Source organism: Nipponia nippon, unplaced genomic scaffold (genome assembly GCF_047370975.1).
Source record: "Nipponia nippon isolate SJK-2023a ecotype South Korea unplaced genomic scaffold, ASM4737097v1 scaffold_11, whole genome shotgun sequence".
NCBI classification, from domain to species: Eukaryota; Metazoa; Chordata; class Aves; order Pelecaniformes; family Threskiornithidae; genus Nipponia; species Nipponia nippon.
In genome coordinates, this window is record NW_028262302.1 from 6259535 (window position 1) to 6279167 (window position 19633).

Genomic DNA, 19633 nt, shown 5'->3' on the forward strand with positions numbered 1-19633 from the left:
ATATGGTATTGGTTTTTCTTTTTAAAAAAACATGTGATGAATTTTTCTAGGCTGAATTTTAAGGCCCTATATTTGATGTATAGACATTTTAAAGAGTGCAGTAAGCCCAGATCCACTCACAAACCTTCCTACAAGAGCTTTGTACAGTAGGCTCTTGAGCTTTCTGCAAATCCAAATGTTTTCTTGCTGAATGCATGTTGCAGGGAAGCAGCCAGTGCAGTTCAGAGATAAAATTGTGTGTCAAGTATAATCAGTCAACTCAGTGGAAAATGTTACCCCTGCTCTTTCCAAGTGGAAATTAAAACTGGCTTTTTGAGAGTCACTTTGTCTGCTGTACTGTGAAAAATAATGTTTAAAATAACAGATCAAACCAGCCTGGAGTAATGGCAGTGAGAGGCGAGCTGTGAAATCTAATAGTTTGGCTGTGAGGCTGCTCATTTATGCATTAGCAGAGCTCCTAACCAAAAGCAAATCTAGAGGGGAGACAGAAAGGGTTCAAAACACCCACAGGATGCATCTTCCCTTAGGATCTGCCTTGCCATACGTTTCTTCCACCAGAGGTCAAACAGACGTGGTGGAGGATTGGAATTACATGGCTGTAGATGTAGTCATCTGTTGCTGTGGAGAGGCTGTGGCAATAGTATACATATATGAAAAGTGATGAAATGAGGCTACATCGCTGTAGTGGAGATATCTGACCAAGATCCCCTTCCCTGTGATAGCATTGAGTGGGTTTTATGTCAATACACTGCATCACAGGCCTTCTTTAACACATTGCAAGTTGTTTTTTGGAAATGTTCTCCTAAGGTATTGGACTTTACAGGCTATTCTGTGTTGTTGCTGCTTTTTGCTGCTTGTTTTTTTTGTTTTCTTCATCTGCCATGCTTTTCAGACAAACACTCCTCAAGTGTTCCCAATTCTGACCCACCTCAGGCAAGGCACACCATCATTCTTCTCCCCCCACCTTGGATTTGTTAGGACTATATCAAAAATGCACATTGCAGAATGCTTTTGCCTGCCAGTTGTCACCTCATTTTCTCAGGACAGTGAGTTTAGTTCTTGCCAGTCATTAGCTGCTGTAGTACCTCTGTTCTCTTCTCCCCACATCCTGCACCTGGTCCATTGTTAACTCCATCTCTCTTGCTTGCAGGAGCTTGTAGTACGCTTTCTGAAGCGAGCTGCCAGCAATTTTCAGCAGTCCTTGAGGATGCTGCTCCCCAGCCGTCGTTTAGGACTAAATGGTCGTCGTCGTATCCTGGCTCACCAGCTGGGCGAGTTCATAACCTGTTATAACAAGGTGACTAATTCTTTCTTCATTCTTCTTTTGGTAGCTCTTTTGGTTCTGTTCTCTTCTTCTAAACTGTCTCCTGCTGGCTGCTGTCATTGTCAAGACACCAGGCTGTTTTAAAGGCTCTGTTCTGTAATTTACATGGTCTGTTTGCAGTTGCGCATCTAGTAATGGTAGTTTGTCTGGTCAAATTGTTAGATAGACAACAGTATTACTACATTATATATGCAATCCGGTAATCATGTGCATAAAAGTAAAAAGAAGTGTTGAAATGAAGTGGAATTTAACTGGCAGTTCGCTTTTTCTTTGGCTTGTCTTTGATTCTAGTGCTTTGTAATAGCTCTTCCCATTTCTCCCTATTTTTATGATGCTTCCTTAGGGATATTTTTTTTTTTTATACAGAACAGTGTGAAATATGTATTTTACAGTTTGTTTGGTATACTGAGGGACTGCTACCTATCTGTAGTATGGGACTCTGCATGCTCAGTGATAAGGAGAAGTAGGTCCTAATTTAAATAATTTTCACCTCTTTAGATGTAGAAGATGCTGTTCTTAGCATAGTGGTTTCATGCTAATCTTTGTTTTGCAAGAACAGCTTCCCCTTTCCTTTGCCCCCTAGCATTTCTTCAGTGTTAGAACAAGGGTAGTTTAAATTTTGCTTTCAGAGGCTGCTGTGCACACAGGCCTCCAAGCTCCTACTCGTTAGCAGAGGATGTTCACTTACATTACCTAGTCAGAACTGACATCTGTTAATTTGATCTGCCAAAGCAAGGTTGGTATTGGACCAACTTTGTTCCAGGGAGTGCCTTGTATGCCTAATGCTCACTGAATTACTGTGTTAGGAGTAACCACAAAACACTCGGGTGTCTCTGTGGTGAGTGAAGAATGCAGCTGCTTTGGATAGAATTTCCACTCAAATTGTATTCAAACATCAGGATTTTCTGCTAACTCTTGAGTAAATTCACAAAATAAAGCTGTGTAACTGGTAATAAATTGGTGCATAAACATGTTTTCTCAGTTAAAACAAGTAAGAACAGATCACTTGAGATTTTAGGATGTACACATTTAAGCCATTGAGAGACTCTTAGGCTATGAGGTTTTTTGATGTCTGATTCCAACTTATAGACTTCTTTCACTGACTTGTAACTTCAGATTTAGTAGGGGACTCCTACTAGCCACTATGTATGTTCTGTAATGACACAGAAGAAAAAATACTACCTCCAGCAAGCTAAGTAAAACAGATCACACATTGTCCAGACTTTTACTTAGGTAGTGAAGGGTAGAGACATGTCCCAGGGTGGCTCTTTCTTCCCCCTTCTGAATTATCTTTCAAAAGATGTATCTGACCCTTTCATCCTGGGAATGCTCGGAGTACCAGTAGGAAGCAATGAAGTGGAGGTCAAGTCTGGTCAGATAAAGCTTGTATGCTGGTATTGGTATTTCAGACAGGCCTGTAGGGTTTTTGTTTTTTTTTTAATTAACAAAAATGTTTGTGTCAATACAACCTCTAGTGTCAACAAGTTCTACTGGTGTAAAAATAGATCATTTGTATCTGAGAGCTTGCTCCCATTCTCACAAAGGCTTACCATTTTTTATTCCAGTATATTTTAGTGTATAAATGTATATTTGCCACAGGCTCTACTGTTTTACTTTCTTTGCTTTTGCTAAAGTAGGATATTTTTGGTATGTAGGTAAGCCCTTGGCAATTTGCTGCATGACAAGAGAAATTAACTCAAGAGGAGAACTCCTAGTTTACAGTAGGAAATGTGGATGCCCTCAGCAGACCTTCTTGATTGAGTTTTTTAATATAATTTCATATTTTTGTCCTCCTTTCTTCCTGAATGTCTCCTTTTGGGACAGACACTCAAATAAAAGCTATTTTGAGGAACTCTGTATTTGTGACAGAAACAGCAGAAGTAGAAAGGGGACCTAATCTGTAAAGAATGATTTTATTTTTTTTTTCCCCTCCATGCTTCCTTATGTCCCAACAAAGAGTATATTTGAAGGAGCAGCACATATTTGTGAAGACTTGGCCTTTTCTCAGCAAATCAATTCTAATAAGTTATGTCAGGTGGAGGAATGAGGAGTTTAGTGTATGCTTAGCATGCTGTCTCTGGGGCCCTCTATATTTATCCATTCTGTTGCACATAGTGAAATACTTATAATTTGGCTCTTTGGAGTTGATGTTCTTTCTTCTTAGATCCCATGGAATTGTTTTTTATCTTCTCTGTGCTGTAGCTATGCCATGGAAATGGAACATAAAGTAACTACATAGAGACACTTACTGATGCTGCTTATTAACAGGAAACGGAGCAGATGGTTCAGAGGCGATCAAAAAAGAAACAGGAAGAAGAGGAGGAGGGAGTGAATCCTGAAGGTTTTCAGAACTTTATTACCAGAGCAAGGTAGGAATGGATTTTATTCCCTTTGAGAAAGGATCTCCTAGCCCTGAAGGTGATGGGATTGTTCTAAAGATGATCTGATTGATCTAAAGGTCTCTAGATACCTTTATTGATTGTAGCACCTGCTCCTGCTCTTGCTGGGGGACAGAGAACTTGTCTTTTCTCTTTTCTCCCTTCCAGCAACCAAACACTTGTAGCATCAGCATCTGGTGCATAGAGAAGGACGTACAATAGATGTTTTGACTACTAAGTCGATTTCCAAAGGACAGCAGTGGTTGCCCTAGTCTGCGTAAATTTCAAGCTGATGCTGGTGGGCTAATGGTCTCCTTTCCTGTGATGCTGGAGCAAATGTGGCAGTACTTTGGAAGGAGAATGAAACTAGAGCTGCTGCTCAGATGGCCTTGAGCTGCTGTGGTTGAACAGTTGTGACTTTGGTTCTCAAGTTTCTGCTCTCCAAAACAAATCTCATGCTTGCTGCCTTTCTTCAGGAGCTCTCCAGGTCTGGGCTTTCTGAGATGAGGAAGGAAGGGAGATAGACTCCTTGTCTTCATCCTAGCCTCTTATTTGGCTTGGTAAGGCAGTTCAGTGCAAGCAGTTAATTTCACAGTGAAAAAGCAGCATTTTCTGACTGTGCATGCTCTGAACTTCATCTGCCTTAAACTTACAAGAATCTGGTAGGAAATGTATTTTGAAAATAGGTAAATACTCTTTATGGCCTGTAGCATTGTATGAAAAACAATGGTGTTATAGGTATCTGACTATGAAGAGGTCTGAAATTGTTCAGTGAACCAGAATTATGTCCTCAAAGTCTCTGACTCTTGAGCACAAAAACTGATTCCTTTTTGACTCCTTTATTTGACCCATAAATTACATGCCTGTATGGGCAAGGGCCCCTGTCAATACCTGGACAGGTAAGAGTCTACCTGCCTTTTTAATGCCCTTCTATCTTCTCTGGGAAGGTTGACAGTCACTGCTTCTTTTTCATGATAAGTTACGAAACTGTTCTTTCTTTATCTCTGTTTGGATAGCACTCAGTGATTGATTAGAAGTGAGTTATAGGTGAGGCTTCTTAACTAAGTTCAGGAGGCTTCACAGTCTCTTTTCAGGCTACATTCTCATGAAAACAATGAATTTTACATTTTGCTAATAAAATTGATAAGAAAATATATAATATTTTATAAAATATTTATATGTAAATATATAAAATATATTTATATATTCTATATAAAATATTTATAATATAAAATATATATCATAAAACCACAGGAGATTGACAGGCTCCAAGAAAAATCTCGCTGCTTTTCAGATAGAGTTCTATAAAAGGAATATACTCAAGATGTCTGACTACCATATGCCATAGCATCTACTCCTGTCACTAGAAGTGCAGATTACATGGGCCCACAGCATGCTCTTGGTTCTCTGACATCTCTGGCCACTAAAATGACTGTTGCCTCCTAGGGCAGGTCATTTTGCTTTTTGCCAGAAATGCGAAGAGATGGTTGTTTGGGGCAGAACTGCATGTTCTTCTGTTTCCATGTTATTGGCTACCATGCCATCATAGCCTGATGCACAGCCTAGGCTGGGGCTGGAGATTTTTGCTGGGTCATCTGCCTGAGTAATAAAGAACAGCAAAAGCCAGTTTGCCAACAATCAGACAATTTCTAGTGATGATCTTTCTGCTTCTTATGAAGTATCGGGTAAGTTTGAAAACTCTGATATCTGACATTACTTTGTGCTGTGCTTGAAGCTTAAATCAGTGAGCTAGTCATTTGGATCCAAACAAAGGGGACAGATTTCCCCTGTGAGTGTTTCTTCTGCAGTACAGTGATGCAACACTTGAGAAAATATGGGTAATAAATTTTGCCACTTAATAACGGGGATTGTCTCATTGACTCTAACTTGGATATCACATGGATGGAATTGTGTTTAGTTATACACACGCTAAAACCGTTGTTTCTAAACATCCTCAGTGCAATGTAAAAGTATGTATTTATGCTGGTAAATTCACTTAAAAGCTTAAAGCACCTTTCCACCAACAACTTTTCATTCTTGCATTTTCTCTTCACCTCTATTCTCATTGAGAAAAGGTGAACTTTGCAGCCCACCCTGAAGGTCCAAACTCCAGTGGGATCAGCTTTAAGACTTTGCTTTTACCAAAGCTCCGGCTAGCTAAGACTAGTACAAGTGTGATATGCCATATACCCACTCACTAATGCTGAGGCAACACTATAAAGCAAAAGGAAAGTATGTTAGATATCAAAACAACTAAAATTACAGCTTGCACAAGTTCTAATATGAATGTCCAAGTAACTGATACTGGTTTGGGACCAATAGACGCTTAGCCCATTGGGGCAGTTAAACTCTCTTCTTGTAAAGAAAACAAGAAATGGATGCAAGTTTTGTGAGATTCATAAAAAAATTGACTGTTCTGTTTGTTTGTCCTGCAGTTTAGGCTAATTAACAAGCTCTGCCATCTTCTTTCCTCTTCTCCCCATACTGTTGAAACTACTAATGATGACTATAAAACAAAAGCTGAGCTGACTTGTGTCATGAACACGATAGCTGCTTGTTCTAGAGAACACCTGTGGAAGATTCACAAATTTAGCTGTGAACTGAATCTTTCCTGTTGAGCTGATCTCCCCAGAAATGTGTTCGGAGTTTTCACTTGCTCTTTATTTATCCTGGGAAGGCTCCTGAATGCCTTGAATTTTCTGCTGCATAAGAAAATGGCATTTCAGTGGGAATCTCACGTTTAACCAAGGCATGTTCCTTTCCTTCTGCTCTTACCCTGCAGAACTGAGCAAATCATTAGCTTGTCTGGCCTCACCTTTTTTCCCCACTCCCCTCTTCAGTCTCCTTATTGTTTCTTGTCTTTGACTGTTACATGAAGGCAGAAAAGCTTAGAATCCTCACTTACATCCATTCTTCTCTCCTTATTGTAGTGAAAGTGACCTGGAGGAAGTGCTGACATTTTACACACACAAAAACAAGTCAGCAAGTGTCTTCCTAGGAACAAACTCCACAAGCACAAAACCCAGCAACACCAGTAACCAGTCAGAGAAACAGCCTCCAGGGGGTAAGTGTTGCAGGCAGTTCTGAGATGATGTTGCCCAGACAAATTCAGTTTAACTTCAGGCTATGGAAAGAGAACAACCCTTCCAGAATGTTATTCAGGTTTCTTGAGGTTGCATGTCTCTTTTTTTTTTTTTTTTTTTTTTTTTTTAATTTAACTGACTCTGTATGTGAAGACTACAGTAACTGCACTCCTACCTTCTTTGCCTGAAGTGAAATGGGATGAAACTGGACTAGCATTTATAGGGAACTAGGTATGGTGGCTCATGACTGGAATGAGGATGTGCAAACTGAAGGCACTGAGATTTGAAATGAACAGAGAATCCCAAAATCAAAGTAAGGGATGAGAGAAATTAAGGCCTTGTGCTGCCTACAGTGAGCATACTCATTGGAGGGCAGAGTCTGTATATTTGAGCCTAATTAGGCATTCCATGGAAGGAAGTGCAGTGCCAGCCATACATATCCAGTAGTCCATGCTACTGTACATGACGGCACAATTGCGATCAATAGAGTTGCATGGTCTACAGTAAACATTAGCAAGAAAGTGCATTGTAACAAGGTTTAAATTCTGCAGACCTGTTCTAATGATATCACAGTTTGCATTGTTCTACTTCCTAACTCCTTGATTTTGTTATAGAGCATCCTGAGGTGGTGAAAAAAATAAAAGGTGATCAGCCCAAAAGTTCAGTTGCAGATCTGCCTGCAGAAGGAGCATTGAAAGTCTATAAACCCAAAGAAGTTAAATCAACCTGTAAGTGAACTGGCTTACATCATCATCAAGAAAAAAATAATGAATGCATACACTGTTTTTAATACTTTTTTAAGCAAAGGTTGGAACCTTTGGTTTCAAACTGAGAGATTCAAATGCCCAATTTTGGGGAAGATTCTGCATGTTTTTCCTCTAAACCCAAGAGAAGATACTGTAGAGTGAGCAGTATGAAAGAGTTACCTGCTCTTCTGTGGGGGAAGATCTAGATATGGCAAGCTTTGAAAGAGGATATTAATCATGTAGAGCCTCTTCTTGTCTTTGCTGCTAGATGAGGTCATTTTGGCTTCAGTGTGTCTGAGTAGAGGCATGCATCTTCGGTGTGTTGGTATTATCTGAAGGACCTGAAAAGCAGCTTTTTCTCATGTAGTGTGCTCATCTTTGTGTAGTTCCAGAAGGACCCGCCTTCTCCTTAAATGCTGAAGTGAAATTACCTCGGTGCGGCCCTCCTAGTGCTTCTTCCTCTGTTTCTGGTGCCCCATTCCAGAGAAGTACCAGTTCCTGGATACCATCTCAACCTGCAGCCTCTGAAAATTCACAGGTGCCTGGTCACCATTCATTGCCGGCTCCTCCAGTTGGTCCCAGGCTGATTCAGTCCCCATCCCCTCTACCCTCCTTGCAGAGCACAGCTCCTGACAGCTCTTCTGTCTTCATAAACCCAGTGTCCAGTGAGGCTTCTAGCCTTGCAGGGTTACATCGTTGTCATTCTGGTAGCTACACCATTGGCCCATTCTCATCTTTTCAGAGAGCTGCTCAGATCTACAGCCAAAGATTGTCCCGACCATCTTCTGCAAAAGTAGGTGAGTGTTCTGGGATGCATAATAACCTGCTAGTTTAGCATAGAGATTGTGTAATCCTATTCTGGAGTAGGTAGAAAATTTTACATTTCTGGAATTATAAGTCTTGTTGAATGGTGCTAAATTTCTCATGGAAAGGAGGAGTGCAGGAACCAGCCCTTGCTTGCCAAAGATGCCCTTTTATTGAGCAGATGGACAGGGAATCATAGAATCATTTAGGTTGGAAAAGACCTTTAAGATTATTGAGTCCACCTGTTAATGTAGCACTGCCAAGTCCACCACTAAACCATGTCCCTGCGCACCACATCTACCCGTCTTTTAAATGCCTCCAGGGTTGGGGACTCAACCACTTCCCTGGGCAGCCTGTGCCAGTCCTTAACAACCCTGTTGGGTGAAGAAGTTTTTCCTAATATCCAACCTAAACCTCCCCTGGCGCAACTTGAGGCCATTTCCTCTTGTCCTATTGCTTGTTACTTGGGAGAAGAGACCGACCCCTGCCTCGCTACAGCCTCCTTTCAGGTAGTTGTAGAGAGTCATAAGGTCTCCACTCAGCCTCGAACTTTGAACTCAGCCTTTGAACGTGTTTGAAAAGAGCTGGGAAATGAAATGTTGTGTATTTTTGCTTGGTTGTATTACTGTTGTCTTGTTTATCTTTAGTGATTTTAATGTAGTTTTGGTTAGCAGAAGTCTTGTCTCAGTCTATGTGCTGTTCTTTGTTCTGTGTTTATCATGCAGAGAAATCCTTTGATGAAACCTCATAATTGTTGAATACTTAAGTGTGTCAAGACCTCCAAAAAAGAAAGATCTGAATGAATCATTACTGTATTTCATTCTCTAGGATGTTTCAGCACTGCCATATCCAAGAGTGTCTTAAAAACAAGATCTAGAGACCTCTCATTTACCATTCAGGGGTAGAACATAGTTGAGCAATGCAGCTTTAGAGTGTAAGGAATCTGAAGGGTAGAAGAAACCAAGGGAATTTATGGATGCAGACTGTAATCTATTAGGAAAGTTTTGGGAACCACATACAAGCTAATAGTAATATATATATTTTTTTTTTAATGATAGTATACATCTGCTTTAGGTTGTACGTCAGAGTCAGCACATGTTGACTAGGGTTGCTGTGTATATATTGACAACCTTTCTAGCATTAAAATAAATCTGGCTTGCCAGCTGAGTAGCTTATTTATAAGGATCCATTTGTTTTTAAGGAAAAACATCATAGATTTAACTTAGGTAACAACAGCCAATATTCTCTGGAATTGAGTGCCATTAGATACATTATGATAAAGAGAATACAGGTCTGGAATTGACAAAAGCTCATATAGGCAATACCCATGCAGAATAACAGGCTGTATTCTCCCTAGAATCTGGAGAAAATGTCATACCTGCTTGTGGATCTCTGTGATCAGCAGGCTGAGAGAGTCTGACATACCGCTCACTAAATATATCCAAATGTTTGTTTGGTAGGTTTGTGCCATCGCAGTCCAAGTGGGCAGCGTGTGGGCTCAGCCAGGATGCACAAAGATGCAGAAGATACTTCTTCCCAGGGCAAACGTTATAGCCCCAGTATGGTAGCAGCAGAACTGCAGCAGCTGGCAGAAAAGCAAGCAGCCTGTCAGTATTCCCCACCGAGCCACATGAGTATCCTTACACAGCAGGTATGTAAGCAGTAAAGCTAGAGTCCTTGTGACAACAGAAGAGTCTGTCACAGGCTTCTGTGTCAGCACTGGACTGGGCTGAGACACACTGGAAGGACTAAATCTCATGAAAATTGATTTCTGTCATATCGTTGTTTTGAAGTGTTTACAGTGACCAGAATTTTGATATTCTGTGAGATGACAAGAATGTTGCTAAAGACCTTTTATAGAAGAAAGCAAGACTGGGCAGAGTATTAGAAAATACGTTATAAAAAACCATATCCATGCTTGGTCTTACTAAACAATAAACCCAAGTCTTCTCAGATTTGTGCTTCCATGCAATTCGCTTCCTCGTTCCTCCAGTGTGTCATCACAGTGCTGGGAATGGAAGTCTGCAGAATGGGTTCTAATGTAAATTCTATATTCCAATAACATTGTAAAGACATAATGAAGTACTTACTAGCATGGGATACGACAATCCTTTTGCTAAACATGGTGGTATAGATCCAATTTACATTGGCTTCTGGTAGAATTACACTCTAGTTTCATATTTCTTTGAGTTGTTACACCCTAAATGGCTACACGCATAGTCATTTTTTTTCTTTATAATATGCTATAGTTGTATTCATCAAAGGTGTTCAAGTTGAACACTTCTCAGTTAATTAAGCTGCCAACTGGAGGTTCTCCAGGATAGGCACTTTGCCTTGGAAATTAATTTTTTACCTCTTTACTTGCTAGGGACAAACAATTTAAATATCTTTGCTCTGATACTTTGATTTTGGAAGTATTGTTTTAACAGTGATGTTTTGCGAAGTTTTCTGAGGCATGTTTAATAGTTGCAATAGCTGCTGCTACTTGCTTCTTTTTGTTTCTTTCAATTTTATTGTTTATATGCTTGGATTTTGAATATCTGGTTAGATGTTTGGCAATATGTCTTTTTCAAAAGGTGGAGTGCATTTATAACTCTAGGAAGCTGAATAGATTTTTGGACTCTTCTATATCTAGTTCAAGGTTTTGATTTAGTCTGGGCAGTTCCAAAACTAACACAGGCACTCTGGTCTTTGCAGATAGGTCTTGAACTTTAAAGGATAAGCAAAACAAAGCACCTTCTTGTTGATGGGCTCAGCAGAGAATGTGAGCACTGAATATACCAGTGATGCTGAGGCCTGATCTTGCATCAGGCCAGGCCCTCCTTAGAGAATTTGATCTTTCAAAGCCTGAAGTGGTATGGGGAACATCAGGAGAAGCTTGTTTGCTTGTCCAGTAATATTCAGAGCTGTCAGTCTGGTTCTCTTAATGAAATCAGAATTCAGCTTTTTTAAGCTAAACTTAGTCAGTAAAACTGTTCAAAAAAATTTGATAGTGAAACATTTTCATTCAGGAAATGCTGATTTGTTGAAAGCTAAATATATGTGGAAACTGCCTCCTTGGATAAAAATTAGTATCTAAACAAATATTTGGGAAAAAATTGAAATGCATCTATTTCATTTCAGTCTTTTCAGAGAAGAACTTTTAAAAATAAATTCATAGCCTTTCTCCCTAAAGCACTCATTTTGCACTTGGCTCCAACTGCTGTGGTTTCTTAGGTCTGTCTAGAGAACCGAAGTTGTCCTCTTGCTGCCATTTATATAGCTATTAGATGATTTTTAAACTTCTGTATTACTACCATAGCTAGTTACTGCTAGTTAAATTAGGAAGTATAGAAGGGGGAATCCAGAGAGGAATTCAAAGGTCTACATGGGAAGGGCTGGGTAGCTTCCTGAGCACAGCTGTGTTGAGTGACAAAGGAGCATACTCTGGTAACTGGAGATGGTGGAGGCTGAAACCTGTTTAGCCACCAGTCAGTCAGTCAGTGTAGGTATACTCAAGTCTGAAAGTGGCTATGAAGTGCAGTGGTAGCTCTGGAAATGCATTGGTCGTGGTAAATGTGTCTGCATTGCTTTTTGCTTCTGGGTTCTCCCAAGATACTTTCCCACAGAATGTGTAGAAGGAGAATGAAGGTGCTAATTCCCTTCTTTGTGACAAGCAAACAATAAAGACCTGAGCTCCTAGCAGACAATGTAGATTTTCTGAGTGACCTTGATGTATTTTGTATTCAGCTACACAGTGTTTGTACAGGCTTTGCTTCTGTAGTGAAATATAGAAACATGGGTTGGGTTGTGTCTTAGTGGTCTTCTGTCATCATGAAAAAGATCCATGTAGAAAGGGATTCACAAGTCGATGAAAAGTTTAGAACTGGAGCTCTATCTGGCAATGAATTTCCTTCCTAAGCCTGCATCCATTCAGTTCTAAACATCTGCTCTCTACTGTGATTCTCCAGGCCATATTTCTGCAATAATCCCTTTGGAGAGATGAAATCTGAAGCTTGCTTAGTATGAAAATTTGGATGGCTTAGTTGAGGACAGTTTTGCTTTTAAGGCAAACTGACTCTTCAGTACTGAATTTATGACATACAGTAATTTCTAAGCTAAGACTATTATTTTAATCATACCTGAAACAGTGATGTTTTGGAAGGTTCAGGTGTAACTGCAAGGCCCAAAGGAACATAGCTAAAGCATACAGCTATTCCTTGTGCTTCCCACCCCTGCCCCCGGACAAATTCTACCCTTCTGTCATCTAAGAGTCATTCTGATTATTTTTTTGATCCAGCCTGACTTTTAAAGCCTGTCTTGCAACAAGGACCAAGGGTTTTAGTTCTGTGGGAAGACAAGGCTGCTGTGACGATGAAGGGTGACAAGAGGTACCAGCATACAGTAAAAGCATAATAGTATGGCAGCAAGTGCCTGTACAGGCAAAACTGGAGGAGCCAAGAAAGGGCTGGGCTCATTGTTGAGAGACCTGGAACCAGGACACCTGGCATTAGGTGTGGATGTGGATTTGAAGCAGGGGGATTGAATGAATAAGAGAAGTGCAGGCATTACAGAGTAGGCTGGCAGTTTGTAAAGTGATTTGCAGAAGGGCAGATATTGGTGAAGCTATTTGCGAGCACTGTGTGGTTATAGCTTTGGGCAGACAAGGATTTGGTCTGAACCAGCAGGGGGGAAGATAGGGGCAGAAGAGATACAGAAGCATGTGCGAGGGGATTTATTAAACAGCTGGAGAGAACTGAGAAGTTAAAGACCATTGGTATGGGCTGAAAGGGGGAAAGACTTGGGATGGGAGTGTTTGGGGCCTCTGGGTTATGAAACCCTGGTGGCTTTGGGACAGGAGAAGTAAGGGATTGAAAGCTGAGAGAAGGTTAAAGATCCCTAGAGATCACTTGTATGAGGGTGATTTAGTTAAACAGGGCACTGCTTTCCTATGCATTTCTAGACAGGAGACTCTGAATTGTTATTTTCCTCCTTTTGACTCCTCCGTTTAAGCCACTTGAAATATAATGGTCCCTTTAAAGTAAAAGCATTGTAAAATAAATTGGCATAAAGATGACCCCTGGAAGAGAACATCACTTTCCTAAATAATAAAAATAGTACCGTTGTTTAAAGCCACTCCAGAAACTTGGAGTTAGTCTACCTTGTTGGAAAGTACCTGGCTGGTATGAAAGGGACTTGATATTTAGATTTAATTATGTTTAATGGCAAGATTAGGACTATTGATTTGGAGGTGGTATGTGAAAGAGAGACTTTTGAAAATGCTACTGTTGCTGTGGGCTGTGTTTCTTTTCCAAGGGCAAGAACTTCTATGCGAGTTGAATACATTTGTCTGTGCCTTGGTCCCCTGTGTTGTGCCCAGCTGTGTCTTGGGGGTGGGGGTACGCTGAATACATTACCTCCTTCCAAGAGCAGCTGAGAAGCTTGTTTACCATTCCCATTCTTGTGAGAATTGCTTCTGATATCCGTGTACTAGCGTGGGTCTCCAGGGTTCCCAGGAATGTAGCCTTAACAGCTGTGGTTGGAGTGATGCTGCCATTCTGGTTGCAAGTCCCTCTCCAATCCCTGCTGTTCTTCACTGTTTCCTACCCAGGCCCAAAGCACCTGTTTCACATTTTCTCTCTTACACTCTTGTATTCTACCTGCTGTACTAAATCAGTTTATTAAGTGAATTGGCTGTTGAAATGACAATGTTCAAAGCGAAAATTTTAAGTGTAAGTATCTGATCAGCTTTGAACAAGATATTTAAAATCTGTTGTCTTAAGAAAACACGATTTTTGTGATTACATCATCTTTGTCTTGTCAGTCCTCTCCATTCACTTCTGAAATACCAGATGGGAACTTCACAGTGATACTCAATAAAGTGAACTGGTCCTATAATATGGGAGGTGGAGATGGTAGGAAGGTAAAGCCTTACTGATGTGCAGTTTCATTGCCTTGTACACAGTTTTCAGTCCTCACAGACTGTCTCACAAAGTGTGTGAGAATGTTTTGCCTTTCATTAATTTGTATCTTTGAAAAATATTTTTTATTATATCGTATAAAATTTCATCAGTGCATCTTCATGTTTGCAACATGGAGAAAACAAGGGTGCCTTCACAGTGTTATAGAAATATTGATCTAGAACCCATAAGAATCATTACTTAATCCCCTGCATCACTGTATGATTTCTTACTGCTCAGTTGCAGGAATGAGAGAGAGATGAACAGAGAAAAGAGGAGGAGTGTTATTCTATCTTAGACTAGAAAGGGAGCAGCTGTTTGGGCAACTTCTGTAACTGTCTTTAATGGTAAGTGCAGGAAAGATGTTGCCTTAAGGACACACTGGAGTATGAGAATCTCAGGTTATGGAAGATAAATATTTAGCCTTACAAATTAATAAATACAGTGAACCATAGAATGGTTTGGGTTGGAAGGGACCTTAAAGATCATCTGGTTCCAACTCCCCTGCCATGGGCAGGGACACCTTCCACTAGACCAGGTTGCTCAAAGCCCCATCCAACCTGGCCTTGAACACTGCTAGGGATGGGGCATCCACAGCTTCTCTGGGCAACCTGTTCCAGGGCCTCACCACCCTCACAGGGAAGAATTTCTTCCTTATAGCTAATCTAAATCCACCTTCTTTCAGTTTAAAGCCATTACCCCTTGTCCTGTCACTACATGCCCTTCTAAAAAGTCCCTCTCCAGCTTTCCTGTACGCCCGCTTCAGGTACTGGAAGGCTGCTATAAGGTTCTCTGCGGAGCCTGCTCTTCTCCAGGCTGAACAACCCCAAGTCTCTCAGCCTGTCTTCATAGGAGAGGTGCTCCAGCCCTCTGATCATCTTCCCGGCCCTCCTCTGGACTCGCTCCAACAGGTCCATGTGCTTCTTATGTTGGGGGCCCCAGAGCTGAACGCAGTACTCCAGGTGGGGTCTCATGAGAGTGGAGTAGAGGGGAAGAATCACCTTCCTTGACCTGCTGGTCACGTTTCTTTTGATGCAGCCCAGGATACAGTTGGCTTTCTGGGCTGCAAGCGCACATTGCTGGGTCATGTTGAGCTTCTCATCAACCAACACCCCCAGGTCCTGCTCATCAGGGCTGCTCTCAATCCATTCTCTGCCCAGGCTGTATTTGTCCTTGGGATTGCCCCGACCCATGTGCAGGACCTTGCACTTGGCCTTGTTGAACTTCATGAGGTTCACATGGACCCACCTCTCCAGCCTGTCAAGGTCCCTCTGGATGGCATCCCTTCCCTCCAGCATGTGGACTGCACCATACAACTTGGTGTAGTCAGCAAACTTGCTGAGTGCACTCAATCCCACTGTCCGTGTCGCCGACAAAGATGCTAAACAACACTGGTCCCAATACTGACCCCTGAGGAGTGCAACTCATCACTGGTCTCCACTTGGACATCAAGCCATTGACCGCATGTCTTTGAGTGCGACCATCCAGCCAATTCCTTATCCACCGAGTGGTCAATCTGTCAAATCCATGTCTCTCCAATTTAGAGACAAGGATGTCCTGCGGGACAGTGTCAAATGCTTTGCACAAGTCTAGGTAGATCATGTCAGCTGCTAGGGAGAATCTTTATTGTTAAATATAGCTGTTAGCAATGAATGTTAGTTTTTACTTCTGGGGAAGTAAAACCACAGATTACTTAAAACCACAGATTTACAATGTTTTTGTGATTACATGAAATTATTACATAAAATCTAATAATAAAACTGATTTTGAGGTTATGACAAACAGTGAGAATTATTTACCTCTATCCATAAGAGATCTTTCAAACACTGCCTGATTTTTGCAGTACTCACCGTCTAACTGTAGTACTTCCACAGTATCCAAAAATAACAAGGTGTTCTTCTAATTAACTACCCAATACGTTTGGGTGCAAGCAGCACAGAAATCTCTATGGAAAATGTGTGCCTTTGAGTACCCAGCATTAACCTGATAAGTTCATGTCTGAGTAGGATAATAAGGAGCTATCTGAGCTCAAAAGGTCATAAGAAAACAAGTAAGAAAGAGAATGCCCCTCTTCATGTCCAAATGTTCAAATGCCCCAAGTTTGAACTAAATTAGTCTTGAAGATAGTATGTTCTTACCCATTTTGTAAAAAACGTTAAGTGCATAGAAGTGCAAGGCCCATGAGAGTGTTTCAGTTGAGGGCTAAAATCAGGTGAAGTTCAACATCTCTCTTCTGTTTGGACTGCTGCCTAGCCAGCCAGAATGCATGTATTAATTAGCAGTGAACAGGCTTCTAATTTGGAGCAAGCTGTAACATGTGCTGGTTCTTGCTTGTAAGTTAGGGGGACATAGGGAGGAAAGATCTTGACGGTATCATAGATAGCAGACTTGTGAATGATGTGGTTATTGACCAGGGAGATGTGCGGGGATCCCACAGGAAATGAATTGCCTTAAATATGCTATTGATAGATTAATTTATTAATTCAGTGAGGACATAGTCTAGGTCTGCAGAAACCAATATTGGAGGATATAGGCATTAGAGATATTAAATAATTTCTTTTGTGTTATTTTTCACTATAGTAGATACAGTGGAGATACATTTTCTTTCCAGGTAATGAAGCGTTAAGCTTGTAGGAGAAAAAGGTAGGCACAGAACGTTTTGTGAGACTTCTGTGGTTGGTTGGTATACATTTAGGAGTTCAGAAATGCAACAGTGTAGTGACAAAGCTTCTACTGAAAGCTGTGGTCACTGGTAAAGCTGGTATAGAGGACAGAAAAGCAACAAATGTGCTTTTCTGTAATAAGGCCCCTAAAGTTTCCTGTAAATCAAAGCAGTGAGTTTTGCTCCTCTAGCAGACATATTAAATTGAAATAAAAATGGAATTTTAATTCACCCAGCTAAACATAATTCGGACAAAAAAAAAAAAAAACCCAAAACACCCAACCCATGTCTTGATCTATTAGAATTCTTTGAACTGAGAAAAATAGCATCTAGTGGAACTGGTTCTTGCTGTTCAAACTTTCAAAAAGTTTTGACAAGCTTTCGGCAAGGACTGTTAATCAAGCCAGGTATCTGCAGGGGGAGAGGTAAAGTTATAGATCAAAAACAGAGAAAGCAAACAAAAGAATAACTAGCCAGTTTGCTATACAGCAAGTGGATAACTGAAGACGCAGAATACAGAATGCACATAATGGAGTGTAAAATGAAAGATTTGAAAGGAGGAGGTTCATAATGACTGGCATATTATTACATAAAGAATTAATATAAAAGCAAGTTATTGCAAGATAATATGGGGTGTGAATTTACAGTAGATTAACTACTCTGTAGTGTTCATCCATGTGAACACATGCTTGTGCAGCTTGTGTTTACTACATGAGGTAACTTCTTGTTGCCGTCAGTGTGATGTGGGCTACAAGTGTCCAGATGTTAAATTACTGTGAAGTTACGTGTGTGCTGTAAACTTAAACTTGAGCCTACCTCCTGGTAATTTGTCAGTACGTCTATATTCTTCTGTTGATTATTATGAGAAAAGCTAAGAGAAATTTAACAACTGCATTAACTGGGCAAGATAATGGCAGATGAATTTCAGTGTTTACAAATAACTGATTACATGACAAGCAATAATTTTAACCACTTAAAGTAATAAGCTTTAATCATTTAGGGAAGAAAGAATGAGTTTTGTTCTGGAAAGCTCAGTGGAGATACCTGTTCTAAGTCAAGCAGTAAAGGCAACAAACAAAAATTATTAGCATGTTTAAGGGACAGGATAGGAAATAGTATGTAATTAGGTAAGCATTAATTACATGCCCTCCTTTGAAAAACTGTTTTCAGTTCTGTTGCCATTCCTAAAGTCAATTCAAGAAAAATAACTGGGCCTCACAGATGAGTGACTACAACAATTAACTGCAAAATGCATTTTTAATGAGGAAGTGAAAATATTAAGTTTGTTTCGGGAGGAGACAGGTATGAAGGAATTATACAGAGCAGTAGATGACAAGGTAAATAAAGTTCATTTTATTCATGTTTCTCGTAATAAGAACGGGATGTTCAGTTTAGTAGGAAGACATCAGAGTAAAAACTGGTAATAAAAGTGAATAGTTATTATCACAGAATATACTTACCTTCTGAAACTTCCTGCAACAAGATACCATTAAGGCAGAAAGCTTAACAGGCCATAGTTACCTCAGAATAACAAGCATTTTGCAAATGATAGATCCCTAGCTTTTAACATACAGAAATAATAAATTAATTTTCCTTATCAATAAGATGCTTCAGTTAGATGCACGGAAACTAAAATTTCTTCCATCTTCTGAAATAAGTCAGGCAGGATAGCAAGTTTGCTGGGCCATTGCTCTGAACTGACCTTTTGTCTTTAATACTGAGGAACGTGTGCTATGCTGCTGCTTCCATATTTATGGCTTTTTCTTTGCTACATTGCTTTACTGTAGTCAAGCTAAATATTTCCTTTATGATAAGTGGGTTACTGAGACACTTGTGAGGAAATCAGTATCTGAAATTAGCCATTTCCCTAGTTATGGCATGCAAATGATTGCTAATTATTTTTCCAGGGGGATGATGTCTTTGTCAGTATGTGTAGTGCAGTGGTTCACCTGCAGTCTTGTCAGTGTGTTAACGATACTCAACTAAATTTTTCAGTTATCCTGAAATGTTCTTGTTCAGTTTGCCCATTGCCTCGCGTGAGCCTAAGATAGTAACAGTACTATTGGAGAATCAAGGCAGATAATTGATGGTGAGTTAGGGAATGAAGCCAGAAGATATGGTTCAGTAAGCCCCTTTCATTGTGTAGAGACTTAATTGCCTTTCTTGTCTTGATTTGTGGCATAGGGACCTTACTGGCTACTATGTTACTTCTGGACAGCTGAACTAAGAGGTTTTTTTTTGCCTGTACCTACTCTTAGCCATTGGCCTTTCCTGATGGATGAAGGATGTGACCAAAATAACCCAGACTTCTTTACCCTCTGCTGTGTTCCTTACCAGGCGTTAATCCCAAAGTCTTTATTTCATGTGTGTTTAGCATAAAATATTTCCGTGTGCTTGCATTGCGGGACTTTCTACGGGGAGGACATTAAAATGCACAGCATGTGTACAGATCCAGAGCCAGGTGCCTGGATCCTGGATATGTATGTGTTGTTTTTTTCTTGGTGAACAGCATGCTACTTCTCTCTGAAATATGCTGTAAGGTAAAAAGAAGGTTTTCTTCTGCAATGCTGGATCTGTGTGAGGTCCCTATCAGAGGCTGGTGTGGGGGCCTGCAGTTGATATCTACCAGGCTGTAGTACTTTGTAGTTATTAATACTAGTGAACTGAAGAATGTGTTGAATTGGCCAGCTTCACCAG

General features: G+C 40.4%; 1 protein-coding gene across 7 annotated transcripts in view; it reads left to right on the plus strand.

Moving 5' to 3' along the window:
- Window positions 1-19633, plus strand: part of TTLL5 (tubulin tyrosine ligase like 5) — a 151590-nt gene that overhangs the window by 58950 nt on the left and 73007 nt on the right. For 6 of the 7 annotated variants that reach the window (XR_015702251.1, XR_015702252.1, XR_015702253.1 and 3 more), the window contains 6 exons: window positions 1151-1297; window positions 3593-3693; window positions 6633-6766; window positions 7400-7513; window positions 7918-8328; window positions 9796-9986. Coding sequence is in view for 4 of the 7 variants with exons in the window: in XM_087747363.1 (XP_087603489.1) it covers window positions 1151-1297; window positions 3593-3693; window positions 6633-6766; window positions 7400-7513; window positions 7918-8328; window positions 9796-9986 (1098 nt within the window). In the remaining 3 variants the exon portion in view is untranslated. The remainder of the gene's footprint in view (window positions 1-1150; window positions 1298-3592; window positions 3694-6632; window positions 6767-7399; window positions 7514-7917; window positions 8329-9795; window positions 9987-19633) is intronic. The other variant, XM_087747365.1, reaches the window with a different exon arrangement.